The sequence below is a fragment of the Heterodontus francisci genome, chromosome 3 (genome assembly GCF_036365525.1).
Source record: "Heterodontus francisci isolate sHetFra1 chromosome 3, sHetFra1.hap1, whole genome shotgun sequence".
NCBI classification, from domain to species: domain Eukaryota; kingdom Metazoa; phylum Chordata; class Chondrichthyes; order Heterodontiformes; family Heterodontidae; genus Heterodontus; species Heterodontus francisci.
The window spans coordinates 69951152-69972916 of NC_090373.1; the positions used below are offsets into that span (position 1 = coordinate 69951152).

Below are 21765 nucleotides of genomic sequence, written 5' to 3' on the forward strand. Positions count from 1 at the left end.
TGCCCTAATATATCAGTAATGCAAATATATTTTGCTAATTGTCAGCTTGCTCATCGACCCAGAAAAGTATGTAAATTGATTACTGTCTGACAATGAAATTTTCTTGCAGAAGTGATTGCTGGCCATTCCTCATACAGTAAAAACAATTGAACAGTTACAGGGAACATTGATGCTTACCAACTAAATGTTTCCAAGGAAGATATTTATTCTGTTGATGTGAATATTTATCGTACCCACAGAAATGATCCTTCATACTAATGAAAAATTAAATTTGGGAGGAAGCTTTTAAAGGAATTCAAAAGCTAAAGCTGGGTGCGATTTGTTTCATTGTACTCCTTCTCAGACATGGTACGTTTTTAGGAGAATATTACCTGATGTAGTACGATAATAGAAATGACGCACTTTCATTAACTGAATTACTTGCTTGTAAACGCTGCAGCAGTATTACTGAAATTCAGTAAAGTGTAATGTTGTACATCAACTTTGGCATTTCCTCTTGAACTGGAAAAATGTTTAAGTTGCATGTTTTCCTCTTCCAAATGATTTGTCAAGATAAATGAAACATTTAACTCATATCAAGGATATCAATTGACATTTTAAAGCTGTTGCCCTTTAATGACAAGAATGTTTTAAATGTGGGTTGGGAGGGTGGTGGTTGAGGGAGGATAATAGGGCAGGGAAGTAGTGCAAGGTCAAAATACCTTCAGAATAATGAGCTGTAGATAGAGTTTCGGAGGCCATCATTTAGTGCACTGGCTACCTAATTCAATGCTGTCGGTAAGCTTGGACTACAGCTGTAGCTTCACACTCACTCATCAGAGAGCACAATTAATCAATAATGCTTCAAATATAAAAACATTTTACATTTTAATGTACATAAACAAGATTTTGAATACAAGTGTGCACATATTTGACAGTGAAAAAAGAAACAATGTTTGAATCATGCACTGATAACTTGTGCAGCCCCACTAAAAGTACTTGAAAATAAAAAACATCACTGTTTGTATTTAAATTTAATTATGCTATGCTTTAAAGCAGGAACATAGAGACATAGACTTGACATATTTTTGATGTCTGAACTATAATTGATAAAGCCAAAATAAATGGCACTAACATTTAAAACAATAACCATCCACTTTGTTATTCTAAGTAAATGGCTTTCTTAAACTACAAAATAAATTGGTGAATTTATCTAAATTGCTGAGTTATAAGAAATGTTCGAAAGCCCTTTCAACAGTATTTACAATGCAAAATTAAAATATAAAAACCCAATGGCTCATTTTGTTTCAGTATTGATTCCATACTTTTCCTTGAGAATTTTGAGTTGCTCTTCCTTTTTCTTTGTATCCATCTTTTGGAATGCCTATATAAAAAAAAATACATTTATAGAACAAATGCTAAAATGAAGATCACTGTGAAAACCACAAAAATAGTCACACTTCTAGGGTATGGATATACAAATGTGCATTTATTTCAATGGAAAATGAGTTACCATTACTTAAAGCATTTGTTTGTGGATCCAAGAGTTAGGCACTACAGAATACAACCCTTAACAGAACACCAGGGATGACATTGGCCTGGATTTTGTGGTGGTACGGCCTGCAAAACTGCCAGCATTTGTGGTCATTACTCCACTGAAACTGACAGCAACTTCTGGAATCTGAAATTGTGCAGAATAATGCAGAAATTCAGAAGTTGCTGTCAATGAGACCATGTTCTCCAGAGGGTGCACTGTTCAAGCATCCCCCCCACCCCACCGCTCCAGAATGTAAGCAATGAAAATCAATTGAATTGACGAGAATTTCCACTCTTAAGCTGTTGGTCTTGCTATAAAAACCACTGAAAACCTTATACCTTGCTGAATGAGGTATAACTGGGTTTTTAACAATGTACTAACTTCATAATTACTGCTACCCACAGTCACTGGCCTTGAAAGGCTAATTTTATATTTGTGGAATGTCAAATTTTTTCATTATAATTTGCACATTTTTTTAAATTTCCTTTTTTAAAAGTCGATTATAGCTTCTATCCTTAAACCAATCATTTACTTTGTAACCTGAAAATTTAAATTTAAAGTGAAAGATTTGAAGTATTTTTTAAACTTTTTTTGGTTTGCTGTGTGTGAATACTTCAATCTGGCTGTCACTACTGCTGCAGGCCAAGACATCCCCTTGAATTGGTGCCAGATTTAAACTGCAGTGGCGAAAGGGAAAACCACACCAGAGATCACTAGATCTTTGTGGGCAGCTTTCTTAAGGGTCACCTGTGAGCACCCTTCACTGATGACCACAAAATACGAACTATTATAAACATTGTAATCCCTATAAAACACATTAATCTAAGCTCCCCACCCCACCACACCACACCACCATTTACTATGCACCTTTTCTTTCCTGAGCCATTCTCAGGCTGAACAAGACTACTGAAATCTTGGCATCCAGTGGGACCCCAAGCAGATTTAAACTCCACATCCATTGTCAAGACCACTTTCAGCTCTACATTTCTGCACCCCTCCAAAACTGCCGAGTTTTTCTACGCCTGATCCTCTCATACACAGCTTAATGACCTTCAGAATGACTATGCTGATGTGCTTCTCATTACATTCTTTTAGAAATTCCAACTTGTCCAAAACTCTGCCACATATTATCAGGTCATGAAGTTCTGTACTTACTTCCTGTTCTCCATACTAATTTTAAAATCTCTGCCTTTGTCTTATAAACCTCTGCACAGCTTTGCTCTACGCTATCTCTACAATCTCCTCCAGCCCTATATTCCCTTGCATGCAGTCTACTCTTAACTCCAGCAACCTGTACATCTCTCTTCTTTTATTCTCCATTGCAGCAGAGCCATAAGCTCTTAGGAACTTCACCTCGAAATCTGTCTCTCTGGCTCAAACCACATCTGATCAAAAAAAATTTTGATCGCCTCTTCTAATCGCTTTCCCGATTTAGCATCTTTTATTCACCCATTTGTGAAGTGTCTTGGATTTTTAAGCATTAAAGGCATATATATTTGACGTATCTATTCTTTTACCGATTAGATCAATCGAGCTGCACACATTAAAACTGTCAGCCAAGTAATAAAACATACCCGGTTAGCATTGTAGTATAAAACCACAAGGTATCTGTTGCACACATTGAATCCAGATAAGTGGTCACAAGCATTCTTGGCATCAAAAATATCTTCGTAGACTACATATGCAGTTCCTCTTGTCTCGGGTGTATTTCCACTGCAAAGCAATTAAGAATTACTTATGCAAATTCAAGATGGTTACAATTACATTTTCTGCTGAGTTTCATTGATAGTTTATTCTTGCAATTAATTTGCAGAACTGGCATTACTGTATTACAGAAAATACTTCTTCACTAAAAAGGTAGCGAAAATCTGGAACACTCTCCCCAGAAAAGTTGTTGTTAAGGCTAGATCAATTGAAAATTTCAAAACTGAAATTGTAGATTTTTGTTCAGCAAGGTTTTTAAGGGTTACAGAACCAAGGCAGGTATACAGAGTTAAGGTACTGATTAGCCAAGATCTAACTGAATGGTAGAACAGACTCAAGGTGCTGAATGGCCTACTTCAGTACTTATGTCTCTATGTACAGCATCTTTTAATTTTTCTGTTAGAACCATTAAAGAACCTTCAAAATTAAAGAGATTGCAAATTTCATTAAAAGTACATGATTTCTATATAAAAAGAGATGTCTGCAATTTATCCAGTGAGCCGATGACCAAGCAACACTCTTAACTTCACTGAATACTAGGTTTGAATTTGAACTAGGCTGAAGGAATGCAAGTTTATTATCAGAGTCCTGGGGAAAATGAGCTTGGGCATTGTTCCAATGGGTGTCTGCCCACAGCACAAAAATACCAATGATTTTGTACCACTTACAGTTTTATTAGAACAAGTGTATGTTCTAGTGAAGTAAAGGGCACTCTTCAGAAGCTGATGCAGGGTACAGGCAGCTTTCATTCGCATTTATATTGTGCTGCTCTGGACTTGATTGACATGGATACTGTGTGCCAGGAGAGGGTAAAAATAAAAACATTCCATTCCCCAAAACTGGGACGAAAAGGTTAACCTGGCAGACATCTCATTTCTGATCGCCCTTCCACAAAAATCATAATACAAATAACCATACTGGTACAAAACAATGGTTCAGCAACAGTTAGGGTTGAGTTTTGCAAGTGTCATTAAAGAAAGAATATTACAACAAAACAAAGTGCGCAGATTCCTTAGTCTGATGCCAGGGATGAGAAACTATGAAGAGAGTTGATATTTCCACTGGATCAAAGAAGGTCAAGAGATTTAGTACAGGTGCTCAAAACTGAAGAAACTTGGCAGGGTTTATAAAGACCTTTTTCTGGTTGGGGAATCATTGATGAGTCAATTTAAAATTGTCAGCAGGACAGTAAGACAATAGGTTAGGTAAACGTTCTTCAGAGTTGTTACAGCGTGGGCTGCTTTGACAGAAAATAGGCAAAGAAGCCCTTGCATCTTCTAAGAGAAAATTGTAGAAATATTTGAAGCAAAATGATTATACTGGGCTCTATGTAGAGAATGCAGAGCCATGGAATTTGTTAGCTCTAGCACCAAGATAGGACAAATGGCCGCCTTCTGTGCTGCAAACGTCTATGCATAACCATCTACTTGCTTCAAACTAGAATACACCAACATTCAGCCTTTTCACATATAAATTATGAAAATACCAAAGCACATTATTGCATAAATACAAGAAATATAAATAACACTGGAAAACTACAAGTCTTCTTTACAAAGTCTTCCAGCTATTTAAAAAATTTTTTTTGCTTTTTCCTCTCTCAACTTTCAAACCCTTTGTATTTTTATGTCCTTTATTTCTAGTTATTGTTGATTCACGCCACAAATGAAATATAAGTATTAAGCAAATTTATTATCTCAGTCACCCCGCATATAAATATTAATCTTTTGGTCCACAATTTAAAGCAACTTTCAAATCTGGGACAATTACATATTTAACCCTGCAACAAGGCTGAATCACGTGTGTCTTAGCTCAGCTTAAACTAACATTTAACTGAACTTGGCTCATCTTAGGCAGACTGAACCAAGTTGGAGTTTACTACTTGGGGTTCTTCTCTAGGGTCTTTGAAGTTGACCATGAAATTCATGCTGACTGTATTATTCTAATAATGAGGCAATCTAGGTCTTCATCTGGCACAAAGCTGCATTTCTTCACAACCTAATCATGTTAAAGTTGGCAGGTAGTGGGCTGAAGAGCATCACTACCCTATTCACAGACAGTCAACATCCCATACATTTAGTAGCAGCAGAGGACTTCTCCCTGGTATCCTGGCCAATGTTTACCCATCAAGCAACATCACTAAACAGAATATCTGGACTTTATCACCCTGCTATTTCTTGAAAGGTCACAGACCTGAAACATTAACTCTGTTTCTCTCTCCACAGATTCTGCTAGACCTGTTGAGCATTTCCAGCACTTTCTGTTTTTCTTGCTGTTTGTTGAACCTTACTGTGTCCTAATTGACTGTCGCACTTCCTAAGTTGTAATAACTACACTTCAATAGTATTAATTGGCTGGCAAGCTCTTTGAAACAGCCTGAAGTCATTAAAGGCCCTACAGAAATGCAAGTCTGTCTTTCTTAGCAGTAAGCAGCTTAACTTCTGTATTCACTGGCATGCTCATATATAATTTTAGTTTTAAAAAATGCATTTTGGTTTGCATTTAGTGACAGCTTTCAGCAGCAGTGGATCTTCTGCAATATTAAACTTTACCAAGGTATTTGGTCTTAAAATAGTTGCATCATCAGGACCAAACCACATACAAAAACTTAACTGTAGTAAGAAAATAGTAATAAAAAGTAATTTTCATATCTTGTTTAGACCAGTGTGCCAGAAACACAAAGATCACTTTGATCTTAGTTTAGTTTAGTTTAGAGATACAGCACTGAAACAGGCCCTTCGGCCCACCGAGTCTGTGCCGACCATCAACCACCCGTTTACACTAATCCTACACTAATCCCATATTCATATCACATCCCCACCTATCCCTATATATTTCCCTACCACCTACCTATACTAGGGGCAATTTCTAATGGCCAATTTACCTATCAACCTGCAAGTCTTTTGTCATGTGGGAGGAAACCGGAGCACCCGGAGGAAACCCACGCAGACACAGGGAGAACTTGCAAACTCCACACAGGCAGTACCCGGAATTGAACCCGGGTCGCTGGAGCTGTGAGGCTACGGTGCTAACCACTGCGCCGCCTCTCTCAAGCTTGTGCACTTCTACACATGTTGAGTCAGGAAGCTGTCTTTTGGAACAGTTCAGAAACCACACTGCTAATTACATTCGCTGTTTTCTGTATTTCTTGGTGTGATATAAGTTTAGAAACATTCAACTCCAATTTCCTTGGCTGTTAAACAGTGAACAGTTGTGCCCTGTCTAACCTGGCGTTTAGCCTTTTATGCCACATCTCTTCGCTTACTATAATCATATTCTTGCATTTCAGTAAACTGTTTGACTTATAACCCAGCCTCCCTTCCACTGTCAGTGAAACTCACCTCAAGGACTCATTTCTTAAATGCCAGCATAATTTCCACCTTTTGCAAATTTCAGCTCATCCAGAACAGTACCTGTACCCTATCCTGCACACCCATCACCTCAGTCCTTGCCAACCTCTGGCTCTCTGTATCACAGTGAATGATCTTCAAATCCTTCCAATATTTTCTTCACCTTAGCTGAGTGATATTCTAAAGGCTTGCTTGAAAGCTGTACTCCCGATTCTAGATTATTGCTTGTTCTCTATTCCCTCTACAATACCACCTTCAGTCATTAAGTCATGCCCTGTGAATTCTCTCCCAAAACCACTTTGCCTTGCTAACCCTCCTTCCCAGTCTTCGATATCACAAGACTAATCTCTTCAATAGTGTTTTTGATCTCACTCTCTTCCAATTCCTTCATTTCCAGCCTGGTGTGCACTTGTCTGCCTTGTAAAGCAAACATTCTTCAACATGAGGAGTGCACAAATGCAAGTTGTTGTAACTACAATTTTCTTCTGAATTGCCTGAGAGTACTTTTTCAATCTAGCATTCAAATATCCACAATATTCTTTCGGACCTTAGAAAACAACAGGCGAACTAAAGCCTGGCTCAGGTATAAAACTAAAACCCGACAACAGCCAACCCGAACCCGACACAGGCCCGAGACCTTTAATTTTTTTTTAAATGCCCGATCCAAAATAACAAGTATATTAATGAAACAGAAAAAAAATTGTAGATTAAAACAAAAATACAAAACAGTACAGTCCAGCCCGACCATACCCGAATGCCCGACCCCGAACCCAACACATGTAGTCAGGTTTGGTCGGGTTCGGGTCAGGTAGCCAGGCTTTAAGCTGAACTAGAGTCTATGTGCGCTTGTCTCTTCTAGAGCAGCTGCCAGTTGCAATTATTCCATACAGTCATAGAAAATATTTTATGACAATAACAGGATAAACAGACATACCATTACTTCAATCAGAAAACATCAAGATTACGGAGGCTTAAAAATGTTAATATAGAATTAAACAGGGCAGGTGCGATCTTCGCAACACATATGACATTTCAAGTGCAAAAAAAAAAGCTAAGAAAAAATATTCCAACACTTTGGGAGAGGAGTGATTGTCCACCTTAAATCAACACTCTCTAATCACTGGAGCATAACCTGTCATATCAGCTTTGAAAATAAAGCTTTGCATTTATATAGTATGCTTGATGACATTAACAGATCCAAAAGCAGTTTACAGCCAATGTAAATGACGTACTTTTGAAGTGCACTCACTGTTACAATGTGCGAAAAGCAGCAGCCAATTTATGCACAGCAAAGTTGCACCAACAGCAATGTGATGATGATCAGACATTCTATTTTAGTGATGTTGATTTAATGATAAATAATGCCCAGGACACCAGATCTCCTATGCTCTTCTTCGATATAATGCCATCAGATCTTTTACTTCTGCTTGAAGGAGCGGACGGCCTCGGTTTATTGTCCTAACTGATCAGAAAGACGGTACCTCCAAGACTGCAGCACTTCCTTGGTATGGCACTGAAGTGTCAGCCTACATTATGCGATTAGCCTCTGAAGTGGGATTTGAACCCACAACCTTCGAACTCAGAAGCAAGAGTGTTACCAACTGAGCCGTGGCTGACACAACCCACTTTTCTATTCCATCTTTGGGTATCAAGGCTCTCAAGATTTGCTTAACTAAAATTTGGGGCAGTTTTGTACTGTTTTCTCTGTTGCTCAGAAGCCATGACTAGTACTGGCAAACCTCACCCTCCAGAAGCAGCACCAGTGCAAATATCAGATACTGAATTTAGGTCTCCTAATAAGGACATCCAACGCTATCACCACTGGCCCACCTAACACTGCAACTCTCTTTAAATTAGAAGACAAATACCATCAGAAATGTGACTATACTTACACTCTGATTTGCCTGATTGGTCCATATTTCCCAAATATATCATACATTTCTTCTGCCGTTATTTTGTATGGCAGATTTCTTATATACAAGATGCGATTTACTTCTGGAGGCAAACGAATCTGAAATAGGACAAATTATTAATGCAGGGAAGTGCAAACTGATACATTTTTGTAGGAAGAGGAGAGGCAATATAAAATAGGTACAATTCTAAAGGGTGTACAGCAACACAGAGACCAGAGGACATTTGTACACAAGTTGAAGGTGGTAGGGCAGGTTGAGAAAGTGATTAAAAAGGCATATGGGATTCTGGGCAAGGAAGCAAAAGCAAGGCAGTTATGATGAACCTTTATAAAACACTGGTTTAGCCACAACCGAGTATTGTGTCCAATTCTGGACACCAACACTCAGGACATAAAGGCCTTAGAGAGAATCCAGAAAAGATTTACTACAATGGGTCCAAGAATGAGGGACTTCAGTTATGGGGATAGATTGGAGAAGCTGGGGTTGTTTTCCTTCCAACAGCAAAAGTTGAGAGGAGATTTGATAGAAGCGTTCAAAATCATGAAGGCTCTGGACAGAGTAGATAGACAGAACCTGTTCCCATTGGCAGAAGGGTCGAGAACCAGAGGTCAGAGATTTGTTATTGGCAAAAGAAACATTGGCGACATGAGGAAAACCTTTTTTACAGTGAGTGGTTAGGACTAAAAGGATGGTGAAAACAGATTCAATTGTAACTTTCAAAAGGGAATTAGATATCTAACTACTTGGAAGGGAAAAAAATTGCATGACTACAGGGAAAGGACAGGGGTCGAGGACTAGTTGGACTGCTCTTTAAATACCATCCTCCAGGCGCTCATCTGCCCAAAACTGCTGGCACTTTCTGGAGATGACCAAGTTAATAAACCACCGCTTGCCACTGACCAGACCTTGATAAAACCGACAACTATAATAACAGTAGATGGCACCAACACGAGGCCAGACCTCCTGGCGACCACAACAGGACCAACGTTAAGAGTACAAAAATGAACCATCAAAAGGCAGGAGCACATTGGGGAACACAGTTGTGACTTGGAAAAGTGCGGCCACTCAATGTGGGTGGCAGGTGTGAAACAGCTGCTAAAAAGCCATTCTGGCAAAAGGACGCTCTGAGTTTGAACCTGGCTGAAGAGGTAGCCTGGGGAAGGAGTGAGGGCAGCGCTGGGATGACAGACACTCGATCCTACACCATAGCAGGGGGAACTGCACACCTGGATTAGAACCAGGCTGTCCGGTCCAATACCGGCACAGAGGAGCTCAGTGTGGTGGGAAGCGGGGGTGAGGAGTGGGCCCGGTCCAAGGATGTGAGTGAGGCCCAGTGGAACAGGCCGTCCGCTCAAGTGCATCACCCGCCAAAGCAGCCGGTAAACAGCCTGATAGACCGCGAGGACCGCCAAGAGCGGAAAGGAAGCTTCGCGACAGCTCGGTCACTGACTCACGTTCGCTCTTTTCGCCGCTTGCAGCGCCATCTCGACACTTCCAGAAAGATAGAGCGACCACAACAACACCGGAACTCGCCCTCAGCCCGGCGGAAATGAGGCAACAATGCGCCGTGACATCACACATCTCGCAGAGTGACGGGATGGGGCGGGGGCGAGGGCTCGCTCAGCAGCGCCAGTGCTGCAGCGTGCTGGCATTGTGATTGTGTGGGCACTGGGAGACTCTGAGCAATGGGAGTTCCTGGGCACTGGAAGATCACCGAATAATACAATACAGAAGAGGCCCTTTGGCCCATCGAGTCTGCACCGATGCATTAAAGACACCTGACCTGTCTACCTAATCCCATTTGCCAGCACTTGGCCCATAGCCTTGAATGTTATGACGTGCCAAGTGCTCATTCGGGTTCTTTTTAAAGGATGTGAGGCAACCTGCATCTACCACCCTCCCAGGCAGGGCATTCCAGACCGTCACCACCCTCTGGGTAAAAATTTTCTTCCTCAAATCCCCCTTAAACCTCCTGCCCCTCACCTTAAACTTGTGACCCCTCGTAACTGACCCTTCAACTAAGGGGAACAGCTGCTCCCTATCCACCCTGTCCATGCCCCTCATAATCTTGTACACCTCGATCAGGTCACCTATGAGTCTTCTCTGCTCCAGCGAAAACAACCCAAGCCTATCCAAAATAAAAACAAGAAATGCTGGAACCACTCAGCAGGTCTGGCAGCATCTGAAAAGAGAAGCAGAGTTAACGTTTCGGGTCAGTGACCCTTCTTCAGAACCCAAGCCTATCCAACCTCTCTTCAAAGCTTAAATGTTCCATCCCAGGCAACATCCTGGTGAATCGCCTCTGTACCCCCTCCAATGCAATCACATCCTTCCTATAATGTGGCGACCAGAATTGCACACAGTACTCCAGCTGTGGCCTTACCAAAGTTCTGTACAACTCCAACATGACCTCCCTGCTTTTGTAATCTATGCCTCGATTGATAAAGGCAAGTGTCCCATGTGCCTTTTTCACCACCCTATTAACCTGCCCTTCTGCCTTCAGAGATCTATGGAGATACACACCAAGGCCCCTTTGTTCCTCGGAACTTCCCAGTATCAGGCCATGCATTGAATACTTCCGTGTCACATTACTCCTTCCAAAGTGTATCACCTCACACTTTTCAGGGTTAAATTCCATCTGCCACTTTTCTGCCCATTTGACCATTCCGTCTATATCTTCCTGTAACCTAAGACACTCCACCTCACTGTTAACCACTCGGCCAATCTTTGTGTCATCCGCGAACTTACTGATCCTACCCCCCACAAAGTCATCTATGTCGTTTATATAAATGACAAACAATAGGGGACCCAGCACAGATCCCTGTGGTACGCCACTGGACACTGGCTTCCAGTCACTAAAACAGCCGTCTGTCATCACTCTCTGTCTCCTACAGCTAAGCCAATTTTGAATCCACCTTATCAAGTTACCCTGTATCCCATGTGCATTTGCTTTCTTGATAAGTCTCCCATGTGGGACCTTGTCAAAGGCTTTGCTGAAATCCATATAAACTACATCAACTGCACTACCCTCATCTACACACCTGGTCACATGCTCAAAAAATTCAAGCAAATTTGTTGGGCATGACCTCCCTCTGACAAAGCCATGCTGACTATTCCTAATCAAATTTTGCCTCTCCAAGTGGAGATAGATTCTCTTCTTCAGAATTTTCTCCAATAGTTTCCCTACCACTGATGTGAGTCTCACTGGTCTGTAGTTCCCTGGCTTATCTCTACAACCTTTCTTAAATAGTGGGACCACATTAGCTGTTCTCCAGTTCTCTGGCACCTCTCCCGTGGCCAGAGAGGAATTAAAAATTAGGGTTAGAGCCACTGCAATATCCACCCTCGCCTCCCACAGTATCCTGGGATACAAATCATCCAGACCTGGAGATTTGTCCACTTTTAAGCCTTCCAAAACCTCCAATACCTTGTCACTCCTTAAGACAATTTGCTCACGAAGCTCACAGTCTCTCTCTAAGTTCCATATCTACATCCTCATTCTCTTGGGTGAAGACAGATGTGAAGTATTTGTTCAACACCCTACCAATGTCCTCTGGCTCCACCCACAAATTTCCCCCTTGGTCCCTAATGGGTCCTACTCTTTCCCTGGTTATCCTCTACCCATTGATATCTTGGGATTTTCCCTACTTTTACCAGCCAGAGCTTTCTCATATCCCCTCTTTGCTCTCCTAATTGCTTTCTTAAGCTCCATCCTACACTTTCTGTACTCCACTAATGCTTCCATTGATTTGCTCTCCTTGTATTTGCTAAAAGCCTCTCTTTTCCTTCTCATCGTACCCTGAATGTTTCTGGTCATCCATGGTTCTCTGGGCTTGTTGCTCCTACCTATTACCCTAGAGGGAACATGTTGGGCCTGTACCCTCCCCATTTCCTTTTTGAATGCCCCCCATTGCTCTTCTGTAGATTTCCCGACAAGTAACTCTTTCCAGTCTACCTTGGCCAGATCCTGCCTTATTTTACTAAAATTCGCTCTCCCCCAATCCAAAACCTTTTTTTGCAACTTGTCTATTTCTTTCTCCATAACAAGCTTAAATTGTACCATGTTGTGGTCGCTATCACCAAAATGCACCCGCACCAACACATCAACCACCTGTCCGGCTTCATTCCCCAGAATAAGGTCCAGCACTGCACCCTCCCTTGTTGGATCCTCTACATATTGAAGGTCCCCCCACCAAGCTGAACTGAGGGGCTGGATCCATGGGAAACCCCTCGAACTGTATCGTTAATATTTTCATTTGCTGTAAATGTAAAACTGTAATTGGCATGACAATTGTGAAATGGAAGGGTTGTGAAGAAACTCATGATAGTATTGAAGGAAACTGATCTCCCTTGCAATGTTTGTATTTTTTGGTGCTGTTTGAAACTGTTTGGCAATGTAATTTTTACAGATTTTTATGAATAAAGTATATTTTGGAAATTTAAAAAAAAATCCTCTACATATTGAGCTAAAAAGTTCTCCTGTAAACATTTTAAGAACTCCACTCCATCTAAGCCCTTAACACGATGACTATCCCAATTAATGTTGAAATCACCTAATATAATTACCCTATTATTTTCACACACCTCTGCAAATTGCGCACATATTTGCTCCTCAATTTCCCGCTGACTATCTGGGGGTTTATAATAAATACCTAGCAATGTGGCTGTCCCTTCTTTATTCCTAAACTCTAACCATAAAGCTTCATTTGATGCCCCTCCAAGATATCATCTCTCCTTACTGCAGTGACTGACTCCTTAACTAATATTGCAATGCCCCCTCCTCTTTTACCCCCTCCTCTGTCTTGCCTGAAGATTCGATATCCCGGGATATTGAGCTGCCAATCCTGCCCCTCCCTCAACCATGTCTCCGTGATGGCTACTATATCACAATTCCACGTGTCAATCCTTGCCCTTAACTCATCTGTTTTACCTACAATACTCCTGGCATTAAAGTAGAGGCCTTCCATCCTGGTCTTACTCCCTTGAAACTTACTTCCACTGTATTCCCTCTGACTTGTTCGCTTTCCTGTGTTTAGCTGTGTCCCTATTCTGCTAGGAGTCTGCATCCCCTCCCCCTGCCAAATTAGTTTAAACTCTTCCCAACAGCACTAGCAAACCCGCCAGCAAGGAAGTTAGTCCCCCTCTGGTTCAGATGTAGTCCCTCCCGCTTGGACAGGTCCCACCTTCCCTAGAAACGGTCCCAGTGGTCCAGGAATCTAAAACCCTCCCTCCTGCACCAACTCTTAAGCCATGCGTTCACCTGTGCTATTCTCCTATTTCTATACTCGCTAGCACGTGGCACTGGGAGTAATCCAGAGATTACAACCCGAGAGGTCCTGCTTTTTAGTCTACTGCCTAACTCCCTGAATTCTTGATGCAAGACCTCATCCCTCTTTCTACCTTTGTCATTGGTACCAACATGTACCATGACCTCTGCCTCATGACCCTCCCCATTCAGGATGCCCTGCAGCCGTGACATCCTGGACCCTGGCACCAGGGAGGCAACACACCATCCTGGAGTCACGTTGACGGCTACAGTAGCGCCTATCTGTTCCCCTGACTATAGAATCCCCTATTACTATTGTTCTTCCTCTCTTTCCCCATTCCTGTGCAGACAGGCTGCTTGTGGTGCCAGAAGCTTGGCTCGGTCCGCACTCCCTGGAGGAACCAGCCTCATCAGCCTCCAAAATGGAATACCGATTTGCAAGCAGGACCCCAGGGGACTCCTGAACTACCTACCTGATTCTCTTGGACTGCCTGGTGGTCACCCATTCCCTTCCTTCCTCAAGTCCCTTCAGCTGCGGTGTGACCACCTCTCTATACGTACTATCCACAATGCTGTCAGACTCGCGGATGCTCCACAGTGTTTCCAACCGCCGTTCCTGCTCTGAAACCCGAGCTTCCAGGAGCTGCAGCTGGACACACTTCCTGCACACATGCTGGTCCCGGGGACTGGAAATGTTCCCGGATTCCCACATGCAGCAAGAGGAGCAAACCACGGCTTTAAGCTCTCCTGCCATGACTAAACCCTTTAAATTTAAAACTTTAGAAGACTATTATAATTTTAAAAAAACAACTAAGTCTTGCTAAAACAATTGTTCCTGGACAATGGGAGACCCTTGGGAATGGGAGTTCCTGGGCCCTGGGAGTTCCTGGGCACTGGGACTCCCTGGGCATTGGGCGTCCCTGGGCACTGAAAGGTCCTGAGCACTGGATGTCCCTGGGCACTGGTCGTCTCTGGGCACTGGAAGTTCCTGGGCACTGGGAATTCCTTGGCACTGAAAGTTCCTAAGCACTGGGAGGCCCTGGGCAATGGAAGTTCCTGGGCACTGGGAGACCCTGGGCAATTGAGGTTCCTGGACACTGGGAGGCGCTGGACACTGGGAAACCCTGGGCAATGGAAGTTCCTGGGCACTGGGAGTCCCTTGGGAATGGGAGTGCCTGGGCACTGGGAGTCCCTGGGGACTGGGAGTTCCTGAGCACTGGGAGTCCTTGGACACTGGAAGTTCCTAGGCACTGGGAGACCCTGGACACTGGAAGTTCCTGGGCACAGGGAGACCCTGGGCGATGGAGGTTCCTGGGCACTGGGAGACCCTGGACAATGGGAGTTCCTGGGCACTGGGAGACCCTGGACACTGGGAGACCCTGGGCAATGGGAGTTCCTGGGCACTGGGGACACTGGACACTGGAAGTTCCTGGGCACTGGGGGACCCTGGTCAATGGGAGTTCCTGGGCACTGGGAGTCCCTGGGCAATGGAAGTTGCTGGGCACTGGGAATTCCTGGGTACTGGAAGTTCCTAAGCACTGGGAGACCCTGGGCAATGGGAGTTCTTGGGCACTTGGAGTCCCTGGGCAATAGGAGTTCCTGAGCACTGGGAGACCCTGGACACTGGAAGTTCCTGGGCACAGGGAGACCCTGGGCGTTGGAAGTTCCTGGGCACAGGGAGACCCTGGACAATGGGAGTCCCTGGGAACTGGGAGTCCCTGGAAAATGGGAGTTCCTGAGCACTGGGAGTTCCTGGGCACTGGGAGTTCCTCGGGCAATGGGAGTCTTTGGGTAATGGGAATTCTGGGAACTAGGAGTACCTGGGCAATGGGAGTTCCTCGGACAATGGGAGTTCCTCGAGCAATTGGAGTTCCTGGGGAATGGGAGTTCCTTGGGCACTGGGAGTTTCTGGATCATTGGGAGTTCCTGGGGACTGGGAGTCCCAGGCAATGGGAGTCCCTGGGCACTGAGTTCCTGGGCACTGGGAGTTCCTCGGGCAATGGGAGTCTTTGGGTAATGGGAGTTCCTGGAACTGGGAGTACCTGGACAATGGGAGTTCCTCGGGTACTGGGAATTCCTTGGGTACTGGGAGTTCCTCGCGCAATGGGAGTTCCTGGGAAATGGGGGTTCCTTGGGCACTGGGAGTTCCTGGAGCACTGGGAGTTCCTGGGCAATGGGAGTTCCTGGGCACTGGGAGTCCCTGGGAAATGGGAATTCCTGGGACATTCCCTTGGGTGTTTGTTGATCCTAGGCCACTGAGGTTCCATGAGGAAGTCTTGTGGACCACCTTTAAAGTTTACGTTATTTTGCATTTATTCCAAGCTCAATACCAAATGTTAACAGATCTCAGTGGATAGAAAAGCTGCAAGTGTTGGAAATCAGTTCAACTTTTCAATGACAATAGTCCATTACTTATAATTGTGGAAGATGAGCAAATTACTATTAGGATGGAAAAGAAAGAAGAGGAAAGGTGAGGAGAGGTAATGAAAAATTGCCACATACTTTCAACAAGGAGTTGAATTTATGTAAAAATAAAGCAGAAAATGCTGGGAACTCTCAGTCGGTCAGGCAGCATCTGTGGAGAAAGGAAGGAGATGTGGTTAAAGTTTCAGGTCTGCAGCCCTTACTCAGATCTTGATGTTCTGATTAAGGATTCATTTACCAATAAGGCAACAGGGTTCAGAACAGCCCTTTTTAAACCTACAAGTTTAAATATAACAAATCGCTAAGTAAGCACATTGGTTGCACTCCCATGTGCACAGGTCAGATCTGACCATGAAATTGTAGTTTGTAAATGGGCTGGGTATGTATGGTTGCATACTCAATTAATGGCTTCAATGGAGTGAGATTAATAAAAGAAAGAAAGACAGCTATTTCAGGCTGGATTTTGCTGACCACAATTTAGGCAGGTACTTTAGTGCACACCTGGCGGAGCGGTCACAAGGCTGGGAGGTGCCATCAAAGAAACCTTCGATGCATCTTGTAGCTTGTACATAATGCAACCAAAGAGAAAAATTGACACTGAGCCATAAAGGAGATATTAGGATCGGTGACCAATAGCTTGGTCAAAGAGGTAGGTTTATGGAAGATCTTAAAGGAGATGAGAGGGGTGAAGAGCTGGAGAGGTTCAGGGGGCAAATTCTAGAGCATAGGGCCTATATGGCTAGAGGCACTGCCACCAGTAGTGGAGCGAAGGGAATGGGGGAATGTCCAGAGGTGCAGGAATGCAGAGTTCTCAGACGGTTATAGGGCTGGAAGAGATTAAGGAGTTAGGGAGGGGTGAAGCCATGGATGGACTTGATCATGAGGATGAGAATTTTAAAATCAGATTGTTGGTGGACCAGAAGCCAATGTAGATCAGCGCTCACAGGGGTAACGGGTGAGCGAGATTAGTGCAGGTTAGGATATGGGCACAGAGGTTTAGATGAGCTCAAGTTTTTGCAGTGTTCAAGATGCCAACTAGGAGAGCATTGAAATAGTCGAGTCTGAAGGTAACGTAAGTATGGATAAGGGTTTTAGCAGCAGATAAACTAAGGCGGGGGTGGATGTGGATGACGTTGCGGAATTGAAAGTGACAATCTTTATGATGGAGAATATATGGAATAGGAAATAAAAACAAGAAATGCTGGAAATACTCAGCAGGTCTGGCAGCATCTATGCAGAGAGAAGCAGAGCTAACATTTCTGGTCAGAGACCCTTCTTCAGAACTGGCAAATATTAGAAATGTAAAAGGTTTTAAGCAAGTAAAGTAGGGGTGGGGCAAGAGATTACAAAAGAGGTATTGATAGGACAGGGTCACAGAGAGTAACTGACCAAAGGTCATGCAACAAAGGCGAACGGTATGTTAATGGTATGCTGAAAGACAAAGCATTAGTACAGAGAGGGTGTGAATGACTGTAAAGCACAGACATAAAAAAACACATAAAACACAAAGCACAGTGGCGCAGTGGTTAGCACCGCAGCCTCACAGCTCCAGCGACCCGGGTTCGGTTCTGGGTTCTGCCTGCGCGGAGTTTGCAAGTTCTCCCTGTGACCGGGTGGGTTTCCGCCGGGTGCTCCGGTTTCCTCCCACAGCCAAAGACTTGCAGGTTGATAGGTAAATTGGCCATTGTAAATTGCCCCTAGTGTAGGTCGGAGAATGGTGGTAGGGAATATGGGATTAATGTAGGATTAGTATAAATGGGTGGTTGTTGGTTGGCTCGGTGGGCCGAAGGGCCTGTTTCAATGCTGTACCTCTAAACTAAACATTAAAAAAAACAAAACAGTGGGAAAGCACAGTGGAAACAAACTGGAAAAACCTAAACTAAAATAACCAAACAAAAAAAGGAAAACGAAAAAATAACTAAGCATAAAAAGGGGGACCCATCATGCTCTGAAATTATTGAACTCAATGTTCAGTCCGACAGGCCTAATCGGTAAATGAGGTGCTGTTCCTCGAGCTTGCGTTGATGTTCGTTGGAACACTCCAGCAAGCCCAGGACAGAGACGTGGACTTGAGAGCAGGGGGGAATGTTGAAATGGCCTGCAACCGGAAGCTCAGGGTCATGCTTGCGGACTGAGTGGAGGTGTTCCGCAAAGTGGTCACCCAATCTGTGTTTGGTCTTACCAATGTAGAGGAGACCACATTGTGAGCAGTGAATACAGTATACTACATTGAACGAAGTACAAGTAAATCGCTGCTTCACCTCAAAGGAGTGTTTGGGGCCTTGGATAGTGAGGAGAGAGGAGGTAAATGGGCAGGTATTACACCTCCTGCGATTGCAGGGGAAGGTGCCATGGGAAGGGGACAAGGTGGTGGGGGTAATGAAGGAGTGGACGAGGGTGTCGCGGAGGAAACGATCCCTTAGGAATACTGGGAGGGGAAGATGCGTTTGGTAGTGGCATCACGCTGGATGTGATGGAAGTGGCAGAGGATGATCCTTTGGATCGGGAGGCTGGTGGGGTGGGAAGTGAGGACAAGGGAACCCTGTCATGGTTCTGGGAGGGAGGGGAAGGGGTGAGGGTAGAGGTGCAGGAAATGGGATGGACACAGTTGAGGGCCCTGTCAACTATGGAGGGGGGGGTGGTGGGGGGGGAATCCTTGGTTGAGGAAAAAGGAAGACATATCAGAAGTGCTGTCGTGGAAGGTTGCATCATCAGAGCGGAGACGGAGAAACTGGGAGAATGGAATGGAGTCCTTACAGGAGGCAGGGTGTGAAGTATAGTCAAGGTAACTGTGGGAGTCGGTGGGCTTATAATGAATATTTGTAGACAGCCTATCCCCAGAGATGGAGACAGAGAAGGCAAGGAAGGGAAGGGAAGTGTCGGAGTTGGAATAGGAAGATCAGTTCAAAGTCAAGTAGGTCGTCATGGTTGCGAACAGTCTGATTCAGGCTGAAACCAATTGGTTGTGAGGGAACAGATTTTAATTGGAGGAATTTGCGGTTGGACCAGGATTGCATGTCGGATCAGCAGTCTGACAACACACAGGCAGTGCAGGGGTTGAGAGGTGATAATGAGTTAGAACTGGGTGTCATCAGCATACATGTGGAACCTGCCTCAAGCAAAAGTATTCTGCAGTTTATAGGTGCTGAAATGAGTGCATTCATGCATCCTACAACTGTAATTTATTTTCTTTACATAAACAACAGGAAAACTGCAGAGACTGCACTAATAGAGATTTCAATTACTGAAGATGTTGGAAAAGGTCATTTTCAGCTCTGATAGAGTTCTACACTGAGTCTTGTTTTAAATGTATTTGTATTTGATTGGTATTTTATACACAAAGGCAGAATTTATTTCTTGTTTAGAATTATGCAGGGACCATTACACCTGATCTGTACTTTAATTTCATCCTTTCAATCCCAACACTAATAAATTGATTCAGTTTTGGTCCCCCCAAAATTTGGGAGACTGCTATCTTAATCTAATATGGTTTTAAATGGCCTCCACTATAGTCCAAAACTTTTTATGCTACAGTTAATCGGTTTTTAAAGCTTTAACACATTTTCTTCATTGTGATTTCATTCCCACTGTTGGACTAACAGCAGGAAACAATACTATTGAGGGCACATTAAATGTGAACAAGAATTGCCATCTTGCAAGAAAAATGAAGCAGATAGAATTTTACAAATATGAATTACTTCAATTTCAATTACATTTTATATTGATGTCTTGTGTAATTTTTAAAAAATAATTTTAAAATACTGCACAAAATTCCTAACACATAGCCACACAAGAGCTGTTTTCTATTATTGAACCACATCTAGGACCACTATAAAATAATGTCAGTATTACAAATGAAAATAATGATTAATATATCTTATTAACTCTTTAACTAATGAAGTTTGCACTCACTTCATGGTTTAGTCAGTTTATCTTACGAGGAACTGAACCACACAGAGCAGTTAAGATTCCCAGATTCAATCTGCACCTATCTTGAGTTAGCTTGTTGCAGCAATGGTGGCAATAGAGCCATGAAAACTGGCCTCAGCCCCTCAGGATTATGGAAGGAAAAATCAACCTTATTCCCGCTCTTGTCTGCCATCCTGCAACTGCTTCAATTGCACTTTGGGAGCCCGATTTTAACTATGTTAATGAAGTGTCCTGCAGGGACACCCCGATATTTGCTGCTGTAACAAAGGAAGCAGACACAGGCACGATGTGTTGGGAACATATTCCCATCATGGCGGAGTTAATATCAAGTCCAATGCATCACTGGGAAGTATCCATCCAGGAACATTCAGACAATTCCTGTAGACTCTTATAAATTCAGATTGTAAGTTCAACTTTGACTGCCTTTGTATGCAGATTGGTAATTGTAGCATCAGTTGTTCAACTTCCAATGGCGTGTTGAGTCCCCATACATGGTAATTGTCTTCCTTTTTTGGTCACCTTGTTCTCAATCTAACTCGTCTAACCATGAATTTTCCCAACCCCATGATGGAGGACTTGGAAACGGGTGGGCCAGAAAAATAGGGTGGAGCCGCATCAGAACAGCTAGCAGGGGCCCGGTCAGCTCAGTTAGCTAGATGGCTAGCATGTGGTTTAGAACAGCGCCAATAGCACAGGTTCAATTGAGGTAGACTTAGGGACCTGCCTCTTCGCCCTGCCCCTATTGGCGAAATATGGATGTTAGTCTGTGATACTGATGCAACTGAAGCAGAAGCTCCACAAAGTCGGGCAGCCTATTGAGCTTGTTAAGGTGTTAAGGCCCCAGTTAGGAGAAATTTTGTGGCCTCCCTGCAGAAGGCTGGGACGCCATTGGAGCTGGAGGCTCCATGCCCCATTGATGGGGCCGTGAGCATTAAAGGCCGCAATTATGGTCAGACCACACCCTCCCCCCGTCCCAACCTTCTGGACTTACTGCCATAAATTTTATTTCTGCACTGCTGTGTAGCCCGGCGAGGATGCCTCCATGTTGAGCAGCTCCTACCTCTGAGGCTCTAGAACTGCCGGCCCCCTGATTTGGCCTCTAGTGTCAGGGACCTGGCCACTGTCCTTAATAGGACAATGAACACGGAGGTGACCAATTAAGAGGCCATCTCCTGGAAGCTTCCTGACCCGGTCACGCTACCAGCAAGTGCAGCTCAGGACCCCTATTTGCTCCCGGCATTGGGATCCTGAAGCCAGTGGGAAAATTCAGCCCATTCTTTTCCTGTACTGTCATAGGGTTACCTTTTAGCTCTATTTCACCTACCTCAGGAGATTAAAGGAACTTTTCCGTGGGAAATCAGCCATTTATGGTTGAAATTGGAATGATGTACTTCCTTCATTAACATGCTATGGATTGATAGAATCAGCATGTGCCCTTACCTCCAGAGGAGCAGGTAGAGCTGGTAGTTTCTTATCCCTGAAGAGCATTAGTGAACCAGCTTGACGAACATATTGCAGCCTTGACTACAATGTATGCAATATTTATGTTGAGACCAAGGAAGGGTTTCAGTTTCGCAGCCAAGTTGCTACCGCAACTACTGAAATTATATTTAGGGGTTGAAAAGTGTGAGGGGTGGTGCATTTTGGTGCTCCCCCACAAATAGA

At 43.7% G+C, this 21765-nt stretch overlaps 1 protein-coding gene across 1 annotated transcript; it reads right to left on the reverse strand.

Moving 5' to 3' along the window:
• Positions 1–850: 850 nt before the first annotated feature.
• Positions 851–10028, reverse strand: sf3b6 (splicing factor 3b, subunit 6). The gene is made up of 4 exons (XM_068023039.1): positions 9935–10028; positions 8460–8578; positions 3091–3229; positions 851–1363 (listed from the first exon to the last, which is right to left on the reverse strand). The coding sequence occupies exons 1-4, from the start codon at positions 9962–9964 to the stop codon at positions 1277–1279; spliced, it is 375 nt and encodes a 124-aa protein (XP_067879140.1). The 5' UTR covers positions 9965–10028; the 3' UTR covers positions 851–1276.
• Positions 10029–21765: the final 11737 nt, after the last annotated feature.